General features: G+C 31.6%; 4 protein-coding genes across 4 annotated transcripts; 3 read left to right on the forward strand and 1 right to left on the reverse strand.

Annotated features, from left to right (window-relative positions):
* Positions 1–6,262: 6,262 nt before the first annotated feature.
* Tsp_10190 (TPR repeat-containing protein C1orf34-like protein) lies at positions 6,263–10,105 on the forward strand. Its single transcript, XM_003372382.1, has 13 exons — positions 6,263–6,286; positions 6,382–6,672; positions 7,505–7,637; positions 7,707–7,839; positions 7,955–8,112; positions 8,199–8,386; positions 8,513–8,572; positions 8,633–8,898; positions 8,957–9,071; positions 9,137–9,218; positions 9,324–9,432; positions 9,487–9,603; positions 10,021–10,105. Exons 1-13 carry the CDS (start codon positions 6,263–6,265, stop codon positions 10,103–10,105), a joined length of 1,761 nt encoding a protein of 586 aa, XP_003372430.1.
* Positions 10,106–12,221: 2,116 nt separating this feature from the next.
* Positions 12,222–14,610, forward strand: Tsp_10191 (protein Wnt-4). The gene is made up of 4 exons (XM_003372383.1): positions 12,222–12,326; positions 13,489–13,721; positions 13,803–14,077; positions 14,143–14,610. The coding sequence occupies exons 1-4, from the start codon at positions 12,232–12,234 to the stop codon at positions 14,608–14,610; spliced, it is 1,071 nt and encodes a 356-aa protein (XP_003372431.1). The 5' UTR covers positions 12,222–12,231.
* Positions 14,611–15,116: 506 nt separating this feature from the next.
* Tsp_10192 (putative type I inositol-1,4,5-trisphosphate 5-phosphatase) lies at positions 15,117–17,741 on the reverse strand. Its single transcript, XM_003372384.1, has 13 exons — positions 17,676–17,741; positions 17,339–17,426; positions 16,955–17,058; positions 16,562–16,639; positions 16,432–16,492; positions 16,235–16,370; positions 16,110–16,173; positions 15,981–16,036; positions 15,819–15,900; positions 15,672–15,752; positions 15,337–15,612; positions 15,216–15,284; positions 15,117–15,152 (listed from the first exon to the last, which is right to left on the reverse strand). Exons 1-13 carry the CDS (start codon positions 17,739–17,741, stop codon positions 15,117–15,119), a joined length of 1,197 nt encoding a protein of 398 aa, XP_003372432.1.
* Positions 17,742–20,276: 2,535 nt separating this feature from the next.
* Tsp_10193 (putative alpha keto acid dehydrogenase complex, E2 component, dihydrolipoamide acetyltransferase) lies at positions 20,277–23,067 on the forward strand (the record flags this gene model as incomplete). Its single annotated transcript, XM_003372385.1, has 7 exons — positions 20,277–20,339; positions 20,411–20,583; positions 21,176–21,327; positions 21,406–21,496; positions 21,558–21,697; positions 21,759–21,854; positions 23,015–23,067. Coding segments are annotated over 7 exons (736 nt in total), but the record flags the coding sequence as incomplete, so codon positions are not given.
* Positions 23,068–24,430: the final 1,363 nt, after the last annotated feature.

Below are 24,430 nucleotides of genomic sequence, written 5' to 3' on the forward strand. Positions count from 1 at the left end.
CAATTATACAACGTTTTACCACGCTCTCCATTAGTTTTCATCATAAAATGCATCGTCATTTTAAATCAACAAACAACATTACATGATTTGCTTTAGTGCTGTAAGAAAATAATTTTAAAAAATGCAACTTTTTACTATTTTTTACTTGTCATCCAATTCATTTCAATTATGAAATTATTAAAAATTTATTTATCAACTGAAAAATTGAAAAATAATTCATGTCAAACTTTGTTTTCTTTACAATATTGCCAACAGTATTATACTTCATCAATGTTGCACTTACCATACTAGTAGTTTGAAGTTCAAAGAAATTATTATTGAAAATGACATACAAGTAAAAATTTTATTATGATGTGATATAATTTTAAAAAATCTGACGATTGGAAGCAAAAAAGTAAATTCAAAGATATGCGTGTGCAAATAATATCGCACGAAGCAAAAATGACGTGATTACAATTTATCACAATGCGCGATAGCTTTTCACCGGTACATTTTCATCAGTTTGAAAAAAAATATCTACTAATATTCATTAATAAAAAATAAACATAAATTTAATTATATAAATAACTTTTTTTAAAAAATTATTCAACTTAATTCATTTTATACCTTTGACACTGTGTGACATTTCAAATTTACAGTATTCGATTTGAATTTAAATTTAGTAAAATTTAATGATATCATTTATTTGTTGGTTCGTTTGATTAAATGTTCTATTTTTTAATATATGAGATGTTTTTTTTAATTTTTACAAAAAATTGTAAAAAGTAAAAAAAATCTAGATGCACAAATACGCAGTGGTGTTTAATCTTGTCTTGTAAAAATAATATTAAATTAAAAAATGATGCAATTTATAATTGTTTCAATAAAGCGTCTACTTTTTTTTATGAAAAATATACATCGTTAAATTCATAACACTGAATGTATGTAATCGTCATGTACTTACAGTAATAATAGTTTATATAAATTCCAAAGGGCAGCAAGACGGTAAAAATGGACTGCTGATAGTAATAACAGGTAAATATGAGGATTGTTTTAAAATTATTTTTTACAAATAATTAATTTGTGTACATTTTTCAAATCAATATTTAATTTTCATTTTTGTCGAGCATTTTCATTACTCTGCATCGGTGGCGAACATTCCAACGCTCCAGGCTTGAACATTTCATTCAAATTTTTGTAAATCTATTGCAAATGGGGATTTTTCTTAGTTTGAATGTATATTTTTGTCATCCCTGTTCTGCGCTAGTTTTGACATTTCGCATTAATCAAAAATATTCCAGAACGACACGTGCAATAATCCGTTGTGATTAAAAGTAATTGATTAAATTTTTGCTTAATTGAAAATTGAATTGTGATAAATAGTTTGAAAAATCATCTCAATTTTACTACGTCTGCTTTGTCACCGCTGATAAATGTATATTAAACATTTAATGAAATATGCCGTGCAGAGTTGAAATGCGAAATGATAATTTGAAAATTGAAGAAAATTTCGTTTCAAAATGAGAAACTTTTCCATTAAATTTACAGGTAACTTTTTTTTCAATTAACAATGATCACTTTATAATCAAATAAATCTTTGCAAAAAGAACAAACAGAATTTATTACAAGAACATTACGTCGTTGTAGACTGCAAATTAGCCAGTAGTTCTACAGGATTAAATTATTATTTTTCACATTAGTTGTGCATGCATATTTTTATTTACTCAAATGTTCAGTGGATTTGATCACGTCCGTTAATTAATTCTTAATAGTCAGTATTAGCAAATAAAGCAATCAACACGTGTTAATTATTTTCGAGACGTTGGTGCCAATAGAAAAAGTGCAAACTTTTGTAAATTGAACGATTAGCATTCTGTATTTTCTTTGTTTTGCACGTCAAATGTCAACTGTTGCTCATTTCTTTATTTAAATTTGCATTTTTATTCTTCGACATTAATTTTATTGAACAATTCACCATTTCCGTAAATTCCCAAGTTACACTTATATATATAGAATGTTTAATAGTATGAATGGAAAAACTTGTCTCAAATTGTTTTCATTTTCGCATTCAATTTCAAAAGGACAATTCAATCGGACTATATTAATAACCTGACTTCAACTTATGGTCGTGTCGGTCGCGTGTGCGTCCCAATTTTGGGAATTTCCAACCAGTAATAAACAGCATTACGCATAAATATTACATACATGCAGACGTGTTTATTCATATCCAACAAAGTATATCTCATCTGATGAAATAGAAACCTGAGCCCAAAGTGAGCGTCATTGCAATTGGTAAATTTCCATTAAGCAAATATATGCATATGCAAAACATTTGTATTTCAATGACTGAATCATGTTAGCAGAATTGGATGATGAAATAAATCAATTGAAAGAGCAAAATTTTGAACATGCGATATTCTTTTTTTTTCATATTGAAATGTACTGAATGCGAAATTAGTCGTTGGGTTTTTTTTTTCTTGAAAATTTTCAAATGCAACAGACTTCATTTCTATCATGTCAAGTCCGGAGATGTTGAAAATTGTTGACATGCCGGCTTTGCTCGAAGTGGCGCTGCTATTTACACTCAGCCGATGGTGATTGGCTAGTTGATGATAGTTTTCAGTTAGCTAGTGCCAATTTCGTGTTGCAAGTGTTCAATTTAATCTTGCTTCCCAATTCACACATGTTATGTTTGCATATGTAAATGTACGCATTGTGCACAGCACGTGGGGATCTTCTGTCTGCTGGATGTACTTGTGGGCAACGAGCGTTTCGATGCTCGACTGGTGAACGCTGGTTGCATGGTTATAATTGTGCATTTGCACTGAATTTAGTTGATCAACTGAACGGTTGAACGGGTTTTCAACATTCACTTCGAGCTTTGTCAATTAGCTGTTCAATAATTTCAAACAGTACTCGTGTGTAATTAGCCTTCTGCACTGACGGCGACGTTTAAGCGGTCCAAACGTTCGCCCACCGTCGGTTTGATATTAATTTTTATCAATTTATTAATTTTTCATCCGTTAATTTCGTCCATTTTCCATTCGATCGACAATTTCACACTTTCAATCCAATCGGTTTCATTGTTATTCTCTTTTTTTCCCTGCTAATTACCGTTTGTATGCTAATTATTGGTTTTTTTTCTGGTTTTTGCTTTCAATTTTCAACATACACTGCTGCACAACACGACAATATTGTGGTTATTAAATTTCATTTTCATGTTTTGTCTTCTCCATCTGATTCATCTCGGGGCTTTTATTGATTCCATGCAGAGAGAAGACGTTTTCTTCCATCGCAGATCTGTCTGTCTGTCATGCATGACCAGCAAGCAACCAACCGCTGGTTGAACGACGAGCGTGACCGTCAACTTTTCAATAGTACACGGCTTATGAAGCGAGGTCGCATATATTACGATTTATTCATTTTATGATTTTAATTTTTCAACAACAACAACAACAACAACAACAACATTATCATTTTAATTGATTAACAACTTTTTTTTCTCTTGATTTACAATTACTTTCAGAACCAACAATACGAAGAAGTTCTTGAAAAGAAAAGATGCTTCAGTTGGCTTTTATAATGTGAAAAATATGGCCGCCGTTGATCCCGACGAATACGTTGTGCTGGTAAGATCATTTTGCTGTATATTAAAAGAAAAAAAAATTTCAATTCAATGTTCAAATATTGGATACAATTGAAGAAAATGAAAAAAAATTGGTGTTATTTTATTTTTTTGCTATTGAGTTAATTGAGTGAGAAGCATCATTTTCTTATAATTTTTTCTTTCGCATCGAAACAAGGCAAACGCGTTTGTCAAAAGCAGCTGCTGAATGAACAAAACTGACTGAATGTTGCTGCACTAAGCCAAGCTAAATTGTGATGACTTCGTTTTTAGACGTAAAATTTGAGAGGAATTTTCATTTGAAAATGACGAAAAATCAACTATTTTTCAAAAGTATATGCATCTCTAAATTGCACGCATCTTTCTCTTACGCTCAATCTCACTCATCATTGCAAATTTTGCATTTTCTATTCTTGAGAATATTTCATCTGTAAAAGAGGATAACAATCGACACTGGGAAATTGTACTTTTAGCTCTCTGAGAAATTTTCTTTGTGATACTTGAGGTTCATGTTTGAAAATTCTTATCCAACTGGCATGCTTGGTTGCTCACTTGGTCGATAATTAGATTAATTTTATATTTATACCACACGTTGCTGGTAGCACCAATTTAATTTTACTGGGAAAATTATACTTTTCTCTCTCTCTCATCCACTTTTGAAATACAAGAATAAGATAATAATCATTTCTAATTATAGATGATCAACACACGCACATGTCTCTTATGTACATATATATATATGCATATAGTTAGTTCTGCAAGTTGCATTTGCACATTTGATTAACCTGATTTTTCAGTTGCTTTGCGACTAATCATTAGAAATTAAACAAAACTAGCAACGCAAACAGTATTATTAATTATGATATTGGTCTGTTTATGAAGACATTTTCGAAATTTATTATAAAATTCATGATGCTTCATAACAAGCGGACTGACTAGTGCTCTCATCTTGGACATTTTCTCAAGAATAGTGCCGGCTGACTGGCAAGCTGGATGGATAGATGATGATGATGATATTGATTTTCAACTTTAATAAAGTGCAAGCCAAAGCTGTTCTTCATTGATAAAGAGCGGAATTCACTATAGCAGGTTATTCAAAACTTCGTTATTGCCAATCTATAAAAATTCACTCCACCACTCTCTGTGCATTTTGTTCTGCTCAAAATATTCAAATGGATCTTAATTGAAGCACAAACAAACAAAAAAGAAATCAAAGCTAACAAAACAACCTTTTCTCTTTGTTCCATATAAAAAAAGAGTATTAAGTGTTTTTATCCCATCGTTCCTCTTTAAAATGGATAACTGACTCTTGAACTGCAACTTTATTGCATTGTTGGATTATTTGAAAATTGCAGTTAAATTTGCATTGTCTGTGTGTCTGTGTGTGTATGCGCGCGCGTGTGCATAATTTCATTTCTACTGATTTGTTCGCACGGTGGGAGAGAGTCGAGTGAGTGAGTGAGTGAAAAGAGAAAACTGCATTTTTGCCACTCCCCTTTGCTAGTTCGACTTTCAAATTGATCGATGCACGACTTTGTTCAGCAAAAAAAAATCCATTCATTCACTGTTTCTTGCATTTTTAGTCAGGATGTTTTTTTCCTGATTCTCTTCCTTCACGATGAGCTCATTTGGAAGAGTTGAAAAAAAAATTGCAAAAAGCATTGCGATGATGATGAATCTCTATTTGCACAATGCCGACTATTTCTGTCAATACATTTGTAAAATGATGCATTCGCATATGTATTTTGCAACTCGAATGAATCACAGTTGAGAGATGACATGATGATTTTTTTTTCTTTTGTTCCACTCTATAATCAATATTTTCTGCTTTCATAATATAACGAATTTCAGCTTTTCACTGTTATAAGATTTTTAGAAAAAAAAATCCCCATTAATTATAGATTAAAACTATTATAAGATTAAATTATATCAACAGATTCAGCTTCTTAAATAAAGAAAAGAACAGGTTTATTATTTCACATGCATGCATGAGTCTGTCTGTGTGTGTGTGTGTGTGTGTGTGTTCGTGAATAAATATAAACTGATCAAGCAGTGGTTTCAAGCTTGGTTAATAATTAATTAATTGCACATCATGTTGTTCCACTTCAAATAAGCAGCTGCTGCGAGGAAACTATGCAAAATAATGCAATATAATTCGAAGATAAGAAAATTTTATCTTATGCAAAATAACTTCACTGACGTTTCTATTTATCCAAAGCAAATTCCAGAGTTGTCTCTCTGGAAGCTGCTGTTTTTCAATTGGCAGCTAAAAATTGTGCAAAACTTACTGCTTCGTTCGACATTTTAGAAATAATTTTCAACAAAAAAAAACAAAGAAATATATCTGTTGTCAAGTTAAAGATATACAATTTGAAATTCTACTATTTAGCGTGACTTTTTATGTAAATAATCAAGTGGAGAAATCGAATAGAAAAGAGAAAAAAAGAAACTCAACAAAGCTGCACAATTAACAACAAACTTAACAAAATGTGCAACAGCTTTTACATGCTGTACGTCATATCCTTTTCTTTTTAACATTACACATGTGTGCTCATTATGCGATTTTACGTTCGGATGTGACACACACACACACAACGTTGGTAATGTTAACACTGCGTAAAAACTGAGCATATATATATATATATATATATTCCAATGATGACATTATTTGAGGAAAAAAACGTAAGCAATTATTTTGCATTTTGAAATCAGCATTCAATGATCAGTGGTATTTGTTGATGAATTGAAACTGCCAATGTATGCAATTATTCTTTTAGGATGAATTTCAAGATGCGCTGGAAGATCAGCCAGAGGCGAACAAAAGGGATCTAGAAATTTCAATAGAGGATACCCGGCATGCGGTGAATCTGTTTTTCAACAATCAATTTGACGAGGCGGTCGCGTACATGGAACCAAAGTACTATCTATCAGTTGTTCAATATTGTGATTTATTATGCAGATGGTTTTACTTTATCCTGTGTACAACTTTCAGAGCTAACGAATCGATGTATCATTCGTTGGGTTTCGCGACACTGTCCTTCATAAAAGCGGTGATGACATGTGACGAAGTATGTTGAAAATATGCCATTTGGAAAAAAAATAATTTATTTATTTAAATTATTGTTAATATCTTTTAAAAATTATTGTATTTATTTATTTATTTCTTATAAAATGCCAAGGTGAATCACCTGTAAGGTGGTCATTTTCGTATACTTTGAGCAGGTTTTGAAACTTAAAACGTTGCAAGAAGAACCAGCTTTCAGTTTGAGGTTTAGAAATTTTTGGTTTCTGATTTGATTTTGAGATTTTTATCTTAAATTGACCTTCAACATGCCCTGTGCAAATTTCTATCATTTCAGCTACTGATAACTTTTCCCATTTAGTATTTTATCAACATTGTGTATAATAATTTCAACCGAAATACCAGATTAATATTAATTTTTTTCATATCATTTAAAAATTATGCGACAAAGAAAGAAGAAATCAATTACCACTTTCACTTTACATAACAATTGAGCAATTAATACTTTTATACATAATTTATTGTGTTTGTTCAAGAAATTAGTCAAAAATGATGTCAAGAACACAAATGGATATGATTTATTTTTGTAAATGAAAAATATGTTATTGCATTGTTAAATATTAAAAGTACAAATTGTACAATTTATGTTGAAGAAAAAAAGGATTTTTTTTTTTCATTTTCTCCCATTTATAAATTCACTACAATTCAATTATTTCAACTTGTTATTAGTTGTAAGATGTTAAAATTTAGATGCAAATGAAAATACTCGACGAATTGGTAATGCTTCTTATTTTTTAGTTCAGAGTGAGCATTTTGCAAATAAAGCAAAGCATTTATAACTAAGCAAAAGAAAAAAACACTAATAATATAATTTTTAGAAGGATGTGAACAAGGCTGTAGGTTTGACCAAAATTGCTAGCAGTGTTTGTGAAAAATTTCGCAAGCCGAACAATTTGACCGATCGTTTGGTGAATCTGAGCATTTCTGCAGACGAAAACAATTACACTCAAGGTAATATGGTGAAAATTATAATTTCATAAATTTATTATCAATATTTCTTTTCTATTTATCTCTAATCAGAACAACTCCATGCTGAACTGTGCTATGCCGAAGCTTTACTTGAACGTGCTTTGCTTACATTTGTGCAAGATGAAAATTTGATGAATTTTATCAAAGGCGCTGTCCGGTCACGTACTTGTTACATGTCATACAAGTGAGTAATTTTTATAATAAGATTTCAAAATTTCCACGGTGGAAAAATGTAAAATTGAAGTTGTAAGAATATTTTTAAAAAATTGAATTAAATTAAAAAAAATTCATTATTGTAGAAAATGTGTACAATATTTGGTGTCCCATTTTTGGACTGATGAAAATATCCGATCTCATTATGAGTCAGGAGTGAAGCTCGGCTATGGGACTTTCAATTTGCTAGTTTCAGCGCTTCCACAACGAGTTCTACGACTGCTCGAATTTGCTGGTTTTAGCGGTAAATTTTTTGATCAAAATCCCCCCCCCCCCACTTTCACACCTCATCCATCATACACAGACAAATTGATTTATTCCTTTTTACAGGGGATCGAGTGTACGCTTTAAATGCATTGAAAAGCGCCGCTTTTATGCACCACACCCTCCGTTGGCCTCTCAGCGCTTTGGTTTTGCTAGTTTGGAATTTAATTGTTGTTTATTGTCTTGGAACGGGAGAATCTGATTTGGAATTATCAAAAACTTTGATACGTACTCTGCTCATGCATTTTCCAAAAGTAACATGCCGAAGCTTATAATTAATTTTCTTTTTCTACTGATGCTTTTACAACTGAATGAAATATACGCTTTCTTCTTATATTATCATTCATAAGGTAAAAGAGGTTGATTCATCATTTTTTCAGAGTTCATTGGTTCTGTTCTTTGCGGGTCGTTATGCAGAAATACATGGAAATTTTATCAAAGTGAATTAGCTCAAAAAAAAATATACACTAACTAATTGTAAAATAATTTCATTTTTTAAGACTGAAGAATTGTTGCAAAAATCCATTGACCAACAGTCGACCATGCGAGGATTTCATCATATTTGCTTTTGGGAATTGATGTTTTGCAATTCGTTTCAACAAAATTGGAAACAAGCGTTCAAATATGCCGATCTGCTTTACGTGGAAAATCACTGGTCTCGATCTTCGTATGCATATTTTTGCGCGTCCCTGCTTATTGCGCAGAATACATCCGACTGCAATGCCAACGTCGAAGAGAACAGGGAAAAAATTTTACAATACATGAGGTAGTAGAGTGGAAAAAAAATATATTATTGTTTATCTGTTTTTTTAATCAAATTTCAGGCAAGTGCCATTGTTGAAAGTAAAACTCAGTGGAAAATCGCTTCCTTTGGAAAAATTTTGCGTCACCAAATCTGCCCAATTTTTCAATCACAACTTTCTATTTATTCCAATTTACGTGAGTGATATATTTTTTAAAAAAAACATTTTTTTTGAAATATTTCACTTGTGGAAATTTTTCAGGAATTAATCTATTTTTATGGTGGTTTTTCTTGCTTGGCTAACAATGAAATCGCTATGAAAGCTGTCCTGGAAGATATTGAAAGTAAATACAAACTTTTGGCCGGTCATTCATCGAGTAATTTGAGTAAATGATTCTTTTTTAAGAAAAAAAAATATATTCATAATTTCATAATTCATCATTTTGCAGACGTCAGCGCGGATGATTATTGTCTGTATTTGTTCATGAAAGCGATGTGCCTGAAACACTTGCAGAGTCCTTTTCAAGCGGAACAATGTCTGATGGAAGTGATATCACGGTAAGTGAATTTTGCTTCAATTTTTTTTGCTTAATATATTTTTTATTTTTACAGAAAAGTTGATCTTAAAGTGAACACATATTTATTATCGAATGCTTATTTGGAAATTGCACTATTGCACTACGAAAGCGGTAATGTGGAATCGGTGAAAAACTATTTGACAAAAGCAAAGTAAGTTTTACGAAATGCAAATAATAAGAAAAAAAAAATTAATTTTACTTACGTTAAATACGGTGGTCGATTGAGTATGACGAAACTTTTCGTTCTGGACAAAATATTCGACCACAACCATATTTCGACGAAGAGAAAATTTGGGTAGAAAAAATTGACGTTGCAGGCATGTTTGAATTGTTAACAAAAAGAAAAATTAACCGCACAGCAACAGAGTCGAGAAAATCGGTTTCTTGCATTTCCATTTTATTCCAGATAAAAATTATCTTCGTCGATGTTGTATTTTGTCTGCACAATTGGGCGTTGTCTCGTTTTCAAAAAAAAAAAGAAATAATTGAAACTTTTTATTTTAACAATCATAATTTTAATATTATCGTCGTGTTTTTTTTCGTTTATGTTAATTAAAAACACTTACAGTAATTGTGAAATTTTAGAGAATGCAAGAATTATTTGGTCGAATCGCGAACACATTTTCGTATTCATTCACTTGAGATGCGGTTGAAGAACTCTTCATAGATACAATTGATCGCAAGGTTTGAAAAAAAGAAGAAAAAACAATCATTACGGTGCTTATTTTTTTTTTGTTTGTTTGTACTGATTCTATTTTGATAACTGTTTCGAAAAATATTGGATCAAATTATATGTTAATTTTGTAATTGATTTGTTTTATGCAAAAGAAACGATTGAAGACATTAAAAACAAGAAATTAAACAAGTTTATTTGTTGTTGTTGTGGGTTGTTTGAAAATTATGATTAGTGATTGTGAGCAAGACGAAAAACAAACATACTGATCGAACGAAAGTTGTGCAAAATGCTTGTTTACTTTTTAATTTCAAAAATTATTTCATTTTTGAAAAAGAAATTACAAAAGTTACAACAGTCGAAGGAAAGCAGTTGTGCTCGTGTTTGACTATTTTATCAACGAACAATTTTCAATAAATCTTCTCAAAATAAACACTGTCACGGTCGAAAAACAGATAATAATGATGATAATGGGCATCGAATGACAAAAATCTGCATTTCAAGCTGAAAAGTGCAACAAATATCTGTAAAATATTCAATGGCAAAATTGTTCAAGTTCAAACATTGATACTTCGATCAGGAGCATCATTTCAGTGTTGTTTGTTTGTTTGTCGATGAAAATTTACAGCTTTTGAATTTTTTCGTCAAATCAGAGTTTTATTTGTTTAGTTTGAAATTTTCTCCTTGTCTCTGTTTTCACAATTCTGTTTCTGATATCAGTTGAAATTTTGGTCATTGGATACAAATTTTGATGTAAAAACTAAAAATAAAAAAAAATGATCATCATCATCATCATCATCGTTGAATAGTGCAGAAAAATTTTCACTCCACTTTGAGCATCCCGAATGACAAATGTCAGCATTAATCATTCCGAATTGGAGTTGGTGAACAAATGTTCGAACATTCACAAACATCTGTAAAGTTTGTTGGCAGATATTTTTTTGCTTTCGAACTAAAAATCAAGCCAGTTTAAATGAGATGAAAAAGATTACCGTATGTGTTTGTTTACTGTAAAATTGTTTAAAGTTTTTTTTTCACATTCGAAAAAGAGGAGAAAAAAAATTTTCAATTGTGGTTGTTATGCTTTTTGGAAAGTTGTAATCACAGTGGGCGGCTGAAAAGAATGAAACGGGTGAATTTGAAACAATGACAACAAGTGGATGAAAATTTTTCAAAAAATTTCCAATAAACTGAGACAAAAGTATAATTTCGTCGTACTGTTCCAAAGACAGCACGATGACTGGTTTTTTTCAATGTTTTGTTTTGAAAAGTAAAATAAACAAAAAAAAATAGAATAATTTTTATTGGTTGAATTTTTGAAAATGACAAATGAATGAGTGAAAAATTTTCCATCTTGTCAGTTATGTTAGAGATGGGTTGGATGAAAAAATTTCCTCGATGTTCATTTTCTGTTCGTCGCACGACGTACGCGAAAGCGTCTTCTCCTATTAACTGCAGGATCAATTTGGAGAAAAAAAAATTTTAATTTTTTTTTTAATTTGAACAAACAGTCCCAAAATTGAGATGCGGTTGTTTGTAATATTTCAAATTTTGATCATATTTGTTGCGATTATTGCGATGGCAGTTTTGGCGATTTTTGTTCATTTGATTTTCAATTTTCGACCAATCGCTTCGGCCCAGATGCGTCGTCACCGGCATCGCCATCGACGCCGATAGCAGTGGATGACAACTGTTGTATGCAAATTTACTGACTGAGAAAAAGAAAACGTTGCATATTCAATACTGGTGTTTTGTTTTGTTTTCTTTTAAAAAAGATACAAACGAATTGTGTTATTTGAAATTTCCACTTTACACATAAAAGTGTGGTAAAATTGAATGTGAAAAAAATAATAAAATTTGTATAATAATAATAATTACAATTATTATTACTGTTGTTGGTTTTTCTGCTTTTCACCGCCACATCATCGGCAAAAAAGAACGACAAATCGCATCAGACAGCGGCAGCTGAATGGTGCATAAATTCAGCGTATGATTTGATCGTTCTCCCATTGGTCGATCAACTTTGTATCAATTTCAAATATCTGCATTGGGATTTTCCACTTGGTCCATTTCAACTACATTCAGACGACCATTGAACGTACAGTGATGCCGGTTCGAATTTGTTTCATCGGATCTCTTTACCAATGGATGATTATCTTCTTGTGTTTGTGTCTCACCGGAGTCAGCAACATCGGTTGGCTGTGAGTGTCTTTTTTTCACGGTTAAATTTCAATTTAATAATTTTCTATAAATAATATGATGAGAAAAATTTGAATTTTATTTTTTCAATGATGACAAAACTGGCAGAGTTGCAATTGAACGTTTTAACCCCAAATGTTGCATTTGTATTCTGGGAAACGTAAAATGTAGTTTTTTTCTCTTTTCAATGTTATACATAGAAAAAGAAAAACGTAATGTGGTGCAACAGTTTGTTGAAAATGAAAAACATATATTAATTATTACATATAGAATGAAGAGAAGAATTACAAAAATGATTTACAACGTAGCAGCGAATGTTCAATTTCAGTTCAAGGAGGCTATCAAGTTTTTCTTATCATTTCGTATTTATGCGGTGGAATACTTTTTTTTTTCAATCACTACACGAAATATTTTCTTTCATCTTGTGAAATTTTATTGATAAATAATTTTTCGGAGCAAAGTTAAATTCGTCGTCGTCCAATTTATCATTTCCATCAATACAATCAAACCAAAAAGGCCAATAAATTACAACGTTCGATTTTACGTACTCGATTTGATTCTATATTTATTTTTATTATCGGTAATATTTTTTTTCCTCCCCCCGTTTGCAATTTCTCTCTCCCCCCCAAGTGACACTCGATAATGTGCAGTTATTTATTTCGATCAACTTTCATTTTTGTTTGTTCATCGCAGATTGCATTTCAAAGAAATAAAAAAAAACAATATAAACAACCCTTCGACAGCCAACCATTTTCGAAAGAAACAATGGAAAAATTTGCATACTCTCTTACTGTACAAATTTGGACGGTAATAAGAGTCAGTGCGAGTGTCGGTGTTATTTTTTTTTCTCAGTGAAGATAAATTGAAAAGTACGTTGAATACATGTTGACAGTGATGACGTTGCAAAAGAAGAAAAAGAAAAAATCAACCAAGATGAGCAAAAGTAGTTTGTTGTGAATTTTCTTTTTCAATCATCGAGCATTCTGTCTGTCTGTCTGTCTGTTAGCTTGTTTTGTCTGATAAGACGAGTTGAAAAATTATTTTTCACCATTTAATGTTTATTGAACAATAAAAATACTTTTCTATTCTCGAAAAGTCAAACAAACAAACCATCAATGGACGCCTGTTGCACAATAATCTCTTTGTATATGTTTAATTTTTCAGCTCTGTTGCCCATCTTTCGTCGATGACGCAGTTCAGTACGAGCGTCTGTCGGACCATCATGGGTTTGAACAAGCGTCAAATACGGCTTTGCCGTCAAAATACTGAACACATGAACAGTGTAAAAATGGGCGCTTTGATGTCGATTGTCGAATGTCAATTCCAATTTCGAAATCGAAGATGGAACTGCACCTCCAACGACGAAAATTACTACTTCGGGCGTGTCTTGCAAGCCGGTAATTTTTTTCGTTGTTCTTTTTTTTTGATCGTCCGAAAATATTTGCATAATTTCCTTTTTTCATTCTTTGGATTTTCAGGTACGAGAGAAGCGGCGTTTGTACACGCGGTCACTTCGGCCGGTGTGGCGCACATGATAACGCACGACTGCAGCAATGGCAAGTTGGAAAAATGCGGATGCGACAACAGCATGAACGGCGTTCATGATCAAGGTTTCCAATGGGCTGGTTGTTCGGATAATGTTCTCTATGGGACGGCATTTTCACGTCAATTTGTCGATGCCAGTGAAAAACGCAAACATAAAAGTTTAGAAAGAGTTCAAATGAATTTGCACAACAACGAAGCCGGACGTAAAGTATGCCCTTGAATATGTGTTGTGTGTGTAATTTTTTTGCAAAGTGAACTTTTTCCTTTTTACAGGCAATAGAAAAGCACATGAAAATTCAATGCAAATGCCACGGAGTTTCTGGATCCTGCGAAGTGAAAACATGCTGGCGTGTTATGCCGTCGTTCAGAGAAGTCGGCTACATTTTGAAAGATAAATTCGATGGTGCCACCGAAGTGGTCCCCAGGCGGGTCAATTCTCGCTTTATGCTAGCGCCGGCCCATTCCCAATTCAAACCGCATACTGTGGAAGATTTGGTCTATTTGCACGAATCGCCGGATTATTGTAATCCCAACAACGCCACCGGCACTTTGGGTACATTTGGGCGAGTTTGTAACAAAACTTCCAAAGCTATCGACGGTTGTGGTCTGCTCTGCTGCGGTAGAGGCTACGTTACACGTTTTGAAAAAAGATCCGAACGATGCCATTGCAAATTCCACTGGTGTTGCTATGTCAAATGCAAAGAATGCATCAAAACGGTCGAAGTGAACACGTGTCTGTGATTCACAACATTCGACTGACCAGTGGACATTTTCTTACACATCATTTAAATTTAAATTCATTTTCAACAAGTTCAAAATTATTGGGCGAAAAATTATGCGGTGATAATAATAATAATATTATTATTATATTCATCTTTTTTTTCTTCTTCTTTAAAATATTGATTAGCAAAGTAATAAAAATGTCCAATTTGGTTGTCGGTAAAATGGGTTTTTCGTTCATCTTATGGGGAAAATTATTCTCCAATAGTATTGAAAAAAAAAAAAGAATAAACCATCTTAACAATGATGAAACAAAATTTAATAACTTCCAAACAACCAATACCGACAATTTTTCCAATTTTGGCAATATAATAAATAATCAATTATCCATCCCTGTTTCTTTCTCTCTGTTCAAAACAGAACACTTTCCAAATAATAATTAATAATAAATAATGGCTTTGCCATCTGCAACCGTAAAAGAAAATAAACCAAGTGAATAGAAAATTTCTTCGTCCATAATTTTCATATCATTTCAAACAAATTGTGCAAATCATCGCAACAGGCTGCAAATGGAAGATTTAAATTTAAACGTTTCTGTTTGGGAAAACATTTGAACGTTTTTCTACCTTGCTTTGACCAAGATATTCTGCCTCGCCAACTAATCCATAATAAAGACCAGAACTGCTGAAAGAATCCTAGAAAAAAGATTGGTAAATATTTGAATATTTTACAAGATTAAATTTTCACGTGGTGTATTTTTTCTCGGGTTCTTTGATTGATCAAAACTCGACTTCTCCAAGCTGGGCATTCGGTGCGTACAAAGTTCGGCTCTTTGCCAAAAGTTGGTCCCAATTCGTACGGATCCGTGGGTGCGAAATAGATGTTCGGCTCGTAAAGGGATCCTTTCAAAAATGGTTCCAATTCACAGTCGTATTTTCTAACCAACTGACCATTGCATGTACCAAATAGCCAGTCGTGATTTTCGTGAAAATTAAACTGGGTCCGTGTAACTGTGAAAATTTTCTGAAAATTGAAAAATTCCAAAAATTTTTTAAACATATTTTGAAATATTGAAATTTTACTCGTAGTGACAAATCGTAAGCTTCCAATTGGTCGTTGTTGTCATTTTCGACAATTCTCGCTTTGTTCAAATTCATTTGATCCTGATTAATCAATTTCATCTTTTCTTCTGTAGTTCAATACAGTAATACTGTTTGAAAATTGTTTACCTTCAAAAAACGTTCGCAATCAATTGAACAGTTGAAATTTCCAAAAAACACCACACATTCTTCGTTCATGTAAGTTTCAAGTCTTAAAATTGCAATCAATTGGTAATCATTTATTAAATAAAAATTTTCAATTCTTTTCTATAAATAAATAAATATATATACCTTTCGAGAATCAAACTGAATTCGTGTCTTCGACGATGAGAATTTTCCGATGGCCACTGAAAATTTACAAATTCACTAGTTGTGTTTAGTTGATATTTTCAAAATAAATCCGACAAATTAATCGCTTACATTTAAACATCCATCTAATGGTGAATTGTCAGGACTCAGTATCAAATTGACGAAATCAAATGATCTAAAAGTATTTTATGTGACTAATTGTTTTTTTTTGTTTATAAAAAAATATTTAAATTCACTTGTTATGTAACAACCATCTTGTCATCATGAATCCTACTGGGTTTTCGGTATTGCCGCCGATTCTTTCAAAATCGACATTTTTGCTTTGATTGGCCGATTCGTGCAAATCGCCTTTCACTGTCACGTAGGAATTCACTGGAAGCATGTTTCGAAATTTTGCATAATAATCAAGAAAGAAATAACAATAATCGATTACTTCTGTAATCGTACAGAGCAGGTTGGGCGATCGCTTTACAATAATAAATGTTGCACATTCCCTAGAATAGAAAAAAAAACCATATTTATGACACCACAAGCAGTGCAATGTTTGATGATAAAAATTATACATGCTCACCAAATAATCCACTGCATTCACTTCTCGGCAACAATCGAACTCCATCATTGCAGGATTTGAAGAAATTTCTCTGAGAAAAAGAAAGAAATTAAAAAAAAAAATTACTTTCGTCTGATTGAATAATTTTGTTTTTTTTTTCTTTTTGGAGATGTTTGTGAAAATTAATTGCATGGGAAAAAAAAGAAATGTGAAATTTAATCGAAACATTTTTCCATTTAATGTCAGTCATTCTTTTTTCTTTTTTTTTTGAACTTTTCCTATTTCAATATGCAAATTAACGATTGAATAAGTGAAAAAAAAGTGGAAATCAGTTGGATGTTTCTTTTTTATTTTTTGAAGGAAAAGTACAGAAAATGAGAACAGCATGTCGTGATAGTTTTATTACTATTTTCATGACCGGTGATTTGTAAGCAATGTGTAAAGAGTACACGTTTATTGTGTTGTTTATTGTATTGTATGGCATCGACGAGAGCGTGATTTTACGACGCACTGAAAATTGCAACTCCCTTTGGCCAATGGGAGAAAAGTTTAAATTTTAATTAGAAATTTTTATATCAAACCCATTTTGGAAAATACAAATCAATGGTATAAACAACACACAAATCACAGAATACAACGAATGAATTATTATTATTATTAAACTTGTTTGCTCACCTTAACAAATTGTTCAAAAATTCATCAGCATTACTGAAAGAAGAAGAAGAAGAGTTGCTGTTGCTGTTGTTGTTGTTGTTGTTGTTGTTATTGTTGTTGTTGATGTTGTTCAAACCTTGTAAATGTATTGCAGCAAAAACTGGCTTTTGATCACCAATTTCTTTTGCAACCGTTGCTGACCAATTTTCCAAAACTTTTTTTGACTAAAAATATTCATAATTGAAAAAAAAATTTTTTTATCAACAAGTAAATCATGCAAAAATAAATGAACATTTCCATCATTTGATTTTTCATATTTTCATCAATATCAAAGTAAATTATTAGTCGAACTTTTTTTTCAATTGCATGGATTGATTGTGTACAGTTGGTTTTGTTTGTCAACTTTCTCCTACCGCCCCGTTTTCTTATTTGCAAAAGATCCTCGAAAAGAATGGGAAAATTTGCATATTTACCTCGTTCATCAGAGATGCAACGTTGGCAGTGATGAAAATCATTCTCGTATAATCCGGTGACGTCATACTTGTAGGAAATTATTAGCAAAATGTTTTTTCGGATATTTTGTTTTGCTGGCAGTCAGTTGGGGGTCTGTTTCTGAATATCCGAAATGATCCGTCCGTTAGCTTCGTTCACCAGTGATCGATTTCCAGTACAGTGGAAATTGAAACGACGGCTAATGTTGTTTAGGATGCATACAATCGATCCGCACCTTCAAGTACAAATTTTTCAGTCGTATGAATGAATGGAAAGCACGAACGTGCGAGGTTGGTTGTAAAAAGCTGAACAAACGCGCACACGGCTGGCTGTTTTGCAGCTTTATTTAATCAAAACGAACTCGTCGACCATTCCGGTTCTCCGTGCAAGTGCATCATAAAATGACGTCAACCACCGAGGAACAAAGCTGAAGAAAAATCAGTTGGGGGCCAAAAAAAAAACAAATAAATAAACAAACAAATAAATAAATAAATAAACAATGCAATCCAGTTTGATTTTATCGAGCATGCCAGAAATTGAAGAAGAAGAAAAAATAAATAAATCCGGATGAAATAAGCTTGCATGCACGTAATGTATTTTGGAAAATTTTTTTGATTAAACAACAAATTGGCAGTGGAAAAAATTCAATTGTTCACAATTTCAATGAAATTTATTGCAGAAGACTTGTCAAAGAAAAAAAAATGTCCGTTTCGTCGTTATTATTCGTATTATTCTATTTGTCTGAGGAAAATGAATGCAAATTCCAACTGAGTAACTATTTGATGAAACCTATCAGCTGAACAAACAGAGCATTCACTACAGCATGCATATTTCTATTCAAATAATTTTCTTTTTCCAATGGAAAAATAATTAACATCAGAATGCTCACATCATCATCAATAAGAATATTCATTTCAAAAAAAAAGTGAAATAATAAATGAATAATTACTAAATTGAATATACATATAGATATGTTGCTTACAAGAAAAATAAGCTCAGAGAATTTTGGAATATTCCATTTGAAAAGCTGCTGATCAATTTATACACTTTCAATGTGACAATTTACCGTCCTAAATTATAATATACGATGGAAAGGTACGGAACTTCTTTAGAGGACGCTTCATCAACTAACTGTCAAGGACGTTCTTTGATATTGCCGTTGTGGGAATTTTCAACTACACTGAAAAAGCCTACAATAGTCTCGGGCTGGTATCGTATGACGCGACGTGTTTTCTATTATTGCGTCATTGAAAGCATAAACCAGATTTGCGGACATTTTTCTCATATTTTCTTTAAACTCTTCGATGAACTTCCTCTTTATTCGAAAGTAGAAAATTTTCCATTTTTCATAATCAATTAAAATTTTCCATTCATAAGAAGAAAAATGATCAATTTTTTTCCCACTAATAATTTTTCCTTGTGATGATTCATTTCGACGCAAACAAATTTCCTGTTTTCCGGACTGTTTGTTTTTGTTTTAATGTAAAAATTTCCAAATTTCAATCTTCTTCAAAATTGATCAACAAACAAAGTAAATTTCATTTATATGAAAACAATCTGTGACTAATCTTCAAAAATTCAACCTACACACGCACACAGTAATGATTATATAGGGAAAATTTGTTTTTTTTTAATTTTGTTTATTTATTATTTTTCATCGTTTGGATGGATGTGTTAAAATATATGTTCTTTTTCCTTTCTTTGAATCACTAATCAATTTTATTTACTCATTTTTGTTACTATCTCCTGAATATGCAAATTTATATCATGTCAATAATCAATTGATTCTTTTTTCTGTCATGGTTCACATTAATGATAAAAAATTAACAACAATTGTTTCAAATTTGTGGAATAATGAAAAAAAAGTACATTTTATATTTTTTTTTCAACAATTTGCGCTGTACAATTATAATTGTATTGAATTGTGAATTTTGGTCAAATATTTTCATAATAAAATTGGAAAATATGTACAACATTGCTTCACATTGCTACTGGAATAGTTTAAAAAATGTTTTCTTTTATGTTTTTTAAATCTTCAAAAAAATTAAAACATCTTAAATTAAAAAACAAACATCATTTAACATAGCTCTACTGAATGAATTAAAGTTCCTAAACAATAATTAATAAAATTTTAATAATTTTGTAAAATATTAATTAATTTTATACAAATTACACATTTATTGATCTGACAGATTAGTTTCCTGAAAATCTTTTCTTCAACTGTAAGTGTGCGGATGTTTGGAAAATTTGTTTACGCAAAAAATGTTTCATCGTTTACTTCTGTCGCGTAAAGTTCTGCTCTGGGAAATTTCCAAAATACCATGGAACGTTTGCAAACATCATTTTCATCATTGTCAAAGTAAAAAAATTGTTTTTTTTAAATTATGAATAAAAAAGAAATTAAACAAAGTATATATTTTGTGTTGAACAAATTTATGGTGATATTTTTTAGTAGATTTGAATTTCAAAATTACCGTTGTTGTAATGTTTAAATTTTATCATGTTGTGTTTAATGTGAAAAAAAACAACAATTTGTAATTTCTTCTTGATAGTTGTGCATGAATTTCAGTGCTTGGTGGGAGAATAATGCAGATACGTCTCAGCGATATTGGCGAAGGAATTGCAGAAGTACAGATGAAGCAGTGGTTTGTACAATATGTTCAATTATAATTCATTCAGCTTTTTTATTTGTTATTCTATTTTTTTTTTCATTCAGGCATGTGAAAATTGGTGATCAAATTCAAGAATTTGAAAATCTCTGCGATGTGCAAAGTGACAAAGCATCCGTGACAATTACCAGTCGTTTCAGCGGTACAGTGAGAAGATTGTATTGTAAAATTGACGAAATTGTACCAGTCGGTTCTCCACTGTTGGACGTTGAAACTGAAGGTGAACAATTTGTATTGTTATTATTCAAAAAATAATAATGAAATATTAAATAATATTTTCTTTTTAAAATTAATTTTAAACTTAATATGCTGAGTGACTTGATTTTAGCTTTTCTGATGTTTTTATCGTCAACTAACTCTGCAGCCGATGTTGTTGACTGTTTGAATCAATAATTAGCTAAATGTCTTGATCTCTGATGGTGGAAAATTGCATATCATGGGAAATTAGCAAACACTGGCTGAGACGATCTTAATTAGAAGCATATAGATTGTTCAGTGATTTCTGAGCTTATTTTTCAACTGTTTATTACAAATCAATCTCGTACGAGACAAGTCGCTTTGCCTCTAGTTGAAAAGTTCATTATACATTTATTCCACCGCGTTGCTTTTTCTACTGATTCGACTTGTTTTCAAGCAACACAGTTTGGCATAATTAATTTATGCATCAATAATTAGACTATTATTGAATATTGTGTTAATAAGAAAAAATAATTGGAAAAACAAATGCCACGTTTTTATATTCCATCATCGATCTGCTTTGCTACGATTTTTCAGAAAATTCAAGCTTTATTAAAGGAATATTCTTTTTCAAGATGGATCCGAAAATATACCTCCCGACGAGGCCGCTGATCAATCAGAAGATATTCCGAAAAGAGTAGCATCTGATGATTCATTTACAGTTAGCAAGGACAAAAAGACTGTAATTACAACTCCATCCGTAAGAAGATTAGCAATGGAAAACAAGGTAAATTTTACTTTGAAATATATTTTTTTTTTCCTTGTTGTGAATTTTTTGAATATATAAATTTGTCATTATTCATAGATCAATTTGAGTGAAATTAAAGGTACCGGTCCTGGTGGTCGAATTCTTAAAGAAGATTTGTTGAACGTGATCTCTGCCAATGTTGATGCTTGTATATTATATTTTATTATAAAATTTTAAACTGTTTTCATTTATAAATATTTTCAATCTAGCTGAAGATGAGAAAAAGTCACTTTCGACGACATCAGCTTTAATTGAAGATCAAGTGATCCCGATTCGAGGTTACAGAAGGGCGATGGTGAAAACTATGACTTCAGCGAATAGCATTCCTCATTTTACTTATTGCGATGAAGTTTCTGTTTCAAGCGTGTATAATTCATTCGAATATAATAATTATGTTAATTTTGCTGAAGGTGAACGCGGATGAGTTGATCAAATTACGACACAGTCTCATGTCCATGAATGAATTGGAAAAAGTGAAAATAACATACTTGTCCATTCAGATCAAGGTAAATAAATTACATTTCTATTGTTCATAATTGATTAATTTTCCTTTTTATATAATTCCAGGCTTTGTCTTTAGCGTTGCTCCGGTTTCCCATGTTGAATGCACATCTCAATGATACTGTAACGGAGTTGATTTGCAAAGTAGTTGTTTTCAAAGATTTAAAATTAATCTGATTAATTTTACTTTACTTCTCTATCAAGACTTCTCATAATATTTCTTTTGCCGTCGACACGCCGGACGGATTAGTCGTACCTTTCATAAGTGATTGTCAGAAGAAAAGCATCATTGAAATTGCTAAGCAGATTTCCCACTTGCAAGCCAAAGCTTTGAACAACAAATTGACCAATGCTGAACTCGTCGGAGGAACGTTCACCATGTCCAACATTGGTTCGGTTAGTAATAAAACAACGGCACATTTGTTATTTTTATTGATGGGATTTTTTCTTTTCAGATCGGAGGCACGTACGCATCACCTGTCATTTTTCCTCCACAAGTTGCGATTTGTGCGGTCGGCCGTTTTCAGGTATGTTAAAAATTTTCGATTGATCATTAATTAAATTTGAATATTCTCCTAGAAATTGCCAAGATATGACGAGCAGAGCAATTTGAAAATGTGCAACATCATGCCTGTCAGTTGGGCAGCTGACCACCGAATCATTGATGGAGCAATGGTGGCAAAGTTCAGCAATCTGTTTAAAGTCTATTTGGAAAATCCGTCGATAATGTTAGCCGAATTGAACTGAATGAAACTGAATACAGTTTCTCTTGATGTGAAATTTTGTCATTTTGTCCACTTTTGAATGATTCTCTGTTCTGTGAAAGATTGCAGCAACGATAATAATAGTCGTGCTTGTAAATAAATTGGTTATTTGTTAAAGAGAATTGGTTTTCCTGTGTTCGAAGCAACATGTACAAAAAACCTTTTGAAAATAAGTTTTTCGTTAGTATGTATGTAAATTCTGGGAAATAATTGCACTTTTGACAAAAAGATGAATTTTCAAAGTGGAATGAATGAATTAATTAATGATCATCGAATGTGAAATAACAATAATAAGCTTATAATTAATACTAGATTCAATTAGTCTAAACTCGATTCGGTAATTAAAAATTGTCAGCTAATTTAATAAAACCGTGTTAATATAATAAATCTGTCAAACCAAGCTGACCATCATCATTGGCTAGTAGTTCATATTTTGTGCGCATGGAAAAACTAATGCAAACAAACGTGTGATAGCTTACCCGTGTAATGGAAACTGGATGATTCGTTTAATAATAAGTAATGCCAAATATTAAAAAACAGATGAAATTTACAATTGGAAGTGTTACTGAAATTAAAAAAAAAAATAATTTGCTAATTTTCGTTGCACTTTCATCATTTATATATTGTAAATTCAAATTGCTTTCTTGTAAACAGTCTTAACTAACAAGCATGGAGTTCGGAAACAGCAAAGTAAACAGTGCTCATGATAAGCTTGATAAGCAGTTAAACAAGTTGGAAGTAAGTTAGAAGAATGAAGAAAATAGTCATCAGAACAACAATATCTATAATTTCATATTTTGAAAATAGTTTCCGTTCAAAATATGCTCCATTCATTGATGCTTACTTGACGTGGAGAAAAAAGATGATCGCATCAGGAAACGTTGACAATTTCATTTATTCACTTTGGTAAACTTTGAAAATGAAACCCAACTGATAAAATAAATAATTACTGAGAATGGTTGAGCTATTTGAGCAAACAGCCTTTTACGAGTAGAGAAAGCGCACAAATGGAATTTGATTCAATTCAATTAACAAGCTCAAGATACTTAAATGTTGTTTCTATTTAAATATTACTGGCTGGGAAAATAGGAATTGTTTTTAAACGTTCAAATTAGCTTCCTTTTATTTATAGCTGATCACTTGGATCTTTATAATCAAAATGCTACTGTATTGTGAATAGAAATGCGATTTTGGTAGTTGTTGGAAGAAAGAAATGCAGGTTTGTTTGATTTATTGGAACAATTTAATGTGAATGGAAACAAAAATATTGCAATTTGAATTGAATTTGAAGTTTAAAAAGTTATAAACAAATATTTTCATCCCAAATAAATAGGGTGTGGTTGAAATTTGATCAATCGCCGAAAAGTGAAAAATTGTTCATTGCCAGAGTAGGTGGGGGTCAGTTGAAAATGGAAAAATTAGTAATAATAATTCACGGATCCAATGTGATCGAGTGTTAAATTCATACGAAAGTGAACGTTGAAAATCGACCCGAATACTGGTTTCGTTGCCGCAATGACAAAGTCGTAAATTATCATATAAACAACGAAAAACTTTTGCGAATGATATTTGTATTTGTTTTCGATATTATTTCTACATATATTCGTATATAGGTCAGTGATAAAAATGTAAAAATTTCATTCAGTTTTCATCGTTTGAAATTGGATTATTTGCATAAATTTGTTCATCTATAAAATATACGTATGTGTATAATAATCGTGCCTGGTACGAAGAGAAAGAGAGAGAACGGCGATGATGATCAGTTTGCCGGTTGGTTTTAAATTATTACAAGTTTAACATTTCTGTTCAAACAGCCA

This window comes from Trichinella spiralis, assembly GCF_000181795.1.
Source record: "Trichinella spiralis strain ISS 195 chromosome Unknown Scfld9, whole genome shotgun sequence".
Classification (NCBI taxonomy): Eukaryota; Metazoa; Nematoda; class Enoplea; order Trichinellida; family Trichinellidae; genus Trichinella; species Trichinella spiralis.

Coding starts and splice junctions, on each gene's coding strand:
- Tsp_10191 (XM_003372383.1), top strand. CDS start 12,232: ATGCCGGTTCGAATTTGTTTCATCGGATCTCTTTACCAATGGATGATT. Junction 12,327..13,488: donor GTCAGCAACATCGGTTGGCT/GTGAGTGTCTTT, acceptor TTAATTTTTCAG/CTCTGTTGCCCATCTTTCGT. Junction 13,722..13,802: donor CGGGCGTGTCTTGCAAGCCG/GTAATTTTTTTC, acceptor TTGGATTTTCAG/GTACGAGAGAAGCGGCGTTT.
- Tsp_10190 (XM_003372382.1), top strand. CDS start 6,263: ATGACATTATTTGAGGAAAAAAAC. Junction 7,638..7,706: donor CGAAAACAATTACACTCAAG/GTAATATGGTGA, acceptor ATCTCTAATCAG/AACAACTCCATGCTGAACTG. Junction 8,113..8,198: donor CGAATTTGCTGGTTTTAGCG/GTAAATTTTTTG, acceptor TCCTTTTTACAG/GGGATCGAGTGTACGCTTTA.
- Tsp_10192 (XM_003372384.1), bottom strand. CDS start 17,741: ATGACGTCACCGGATTATACGAGAATGATTTTCATCACTGCCAACGTT. Junction 16,640..16,954: donor AATCACCGGTCATGAAAATA/GTAATAAAACTA, acceptor TCTTTTTCTCAG/AGAAATTTCTTCAAATCCTG. Junction 16,493..16,561: donor GTGGATTATTTGGTGAGCAT/GTATAATTTTTA, acceptor TTTCTATTCTAG/GGAATGTGCAACATTTATTA.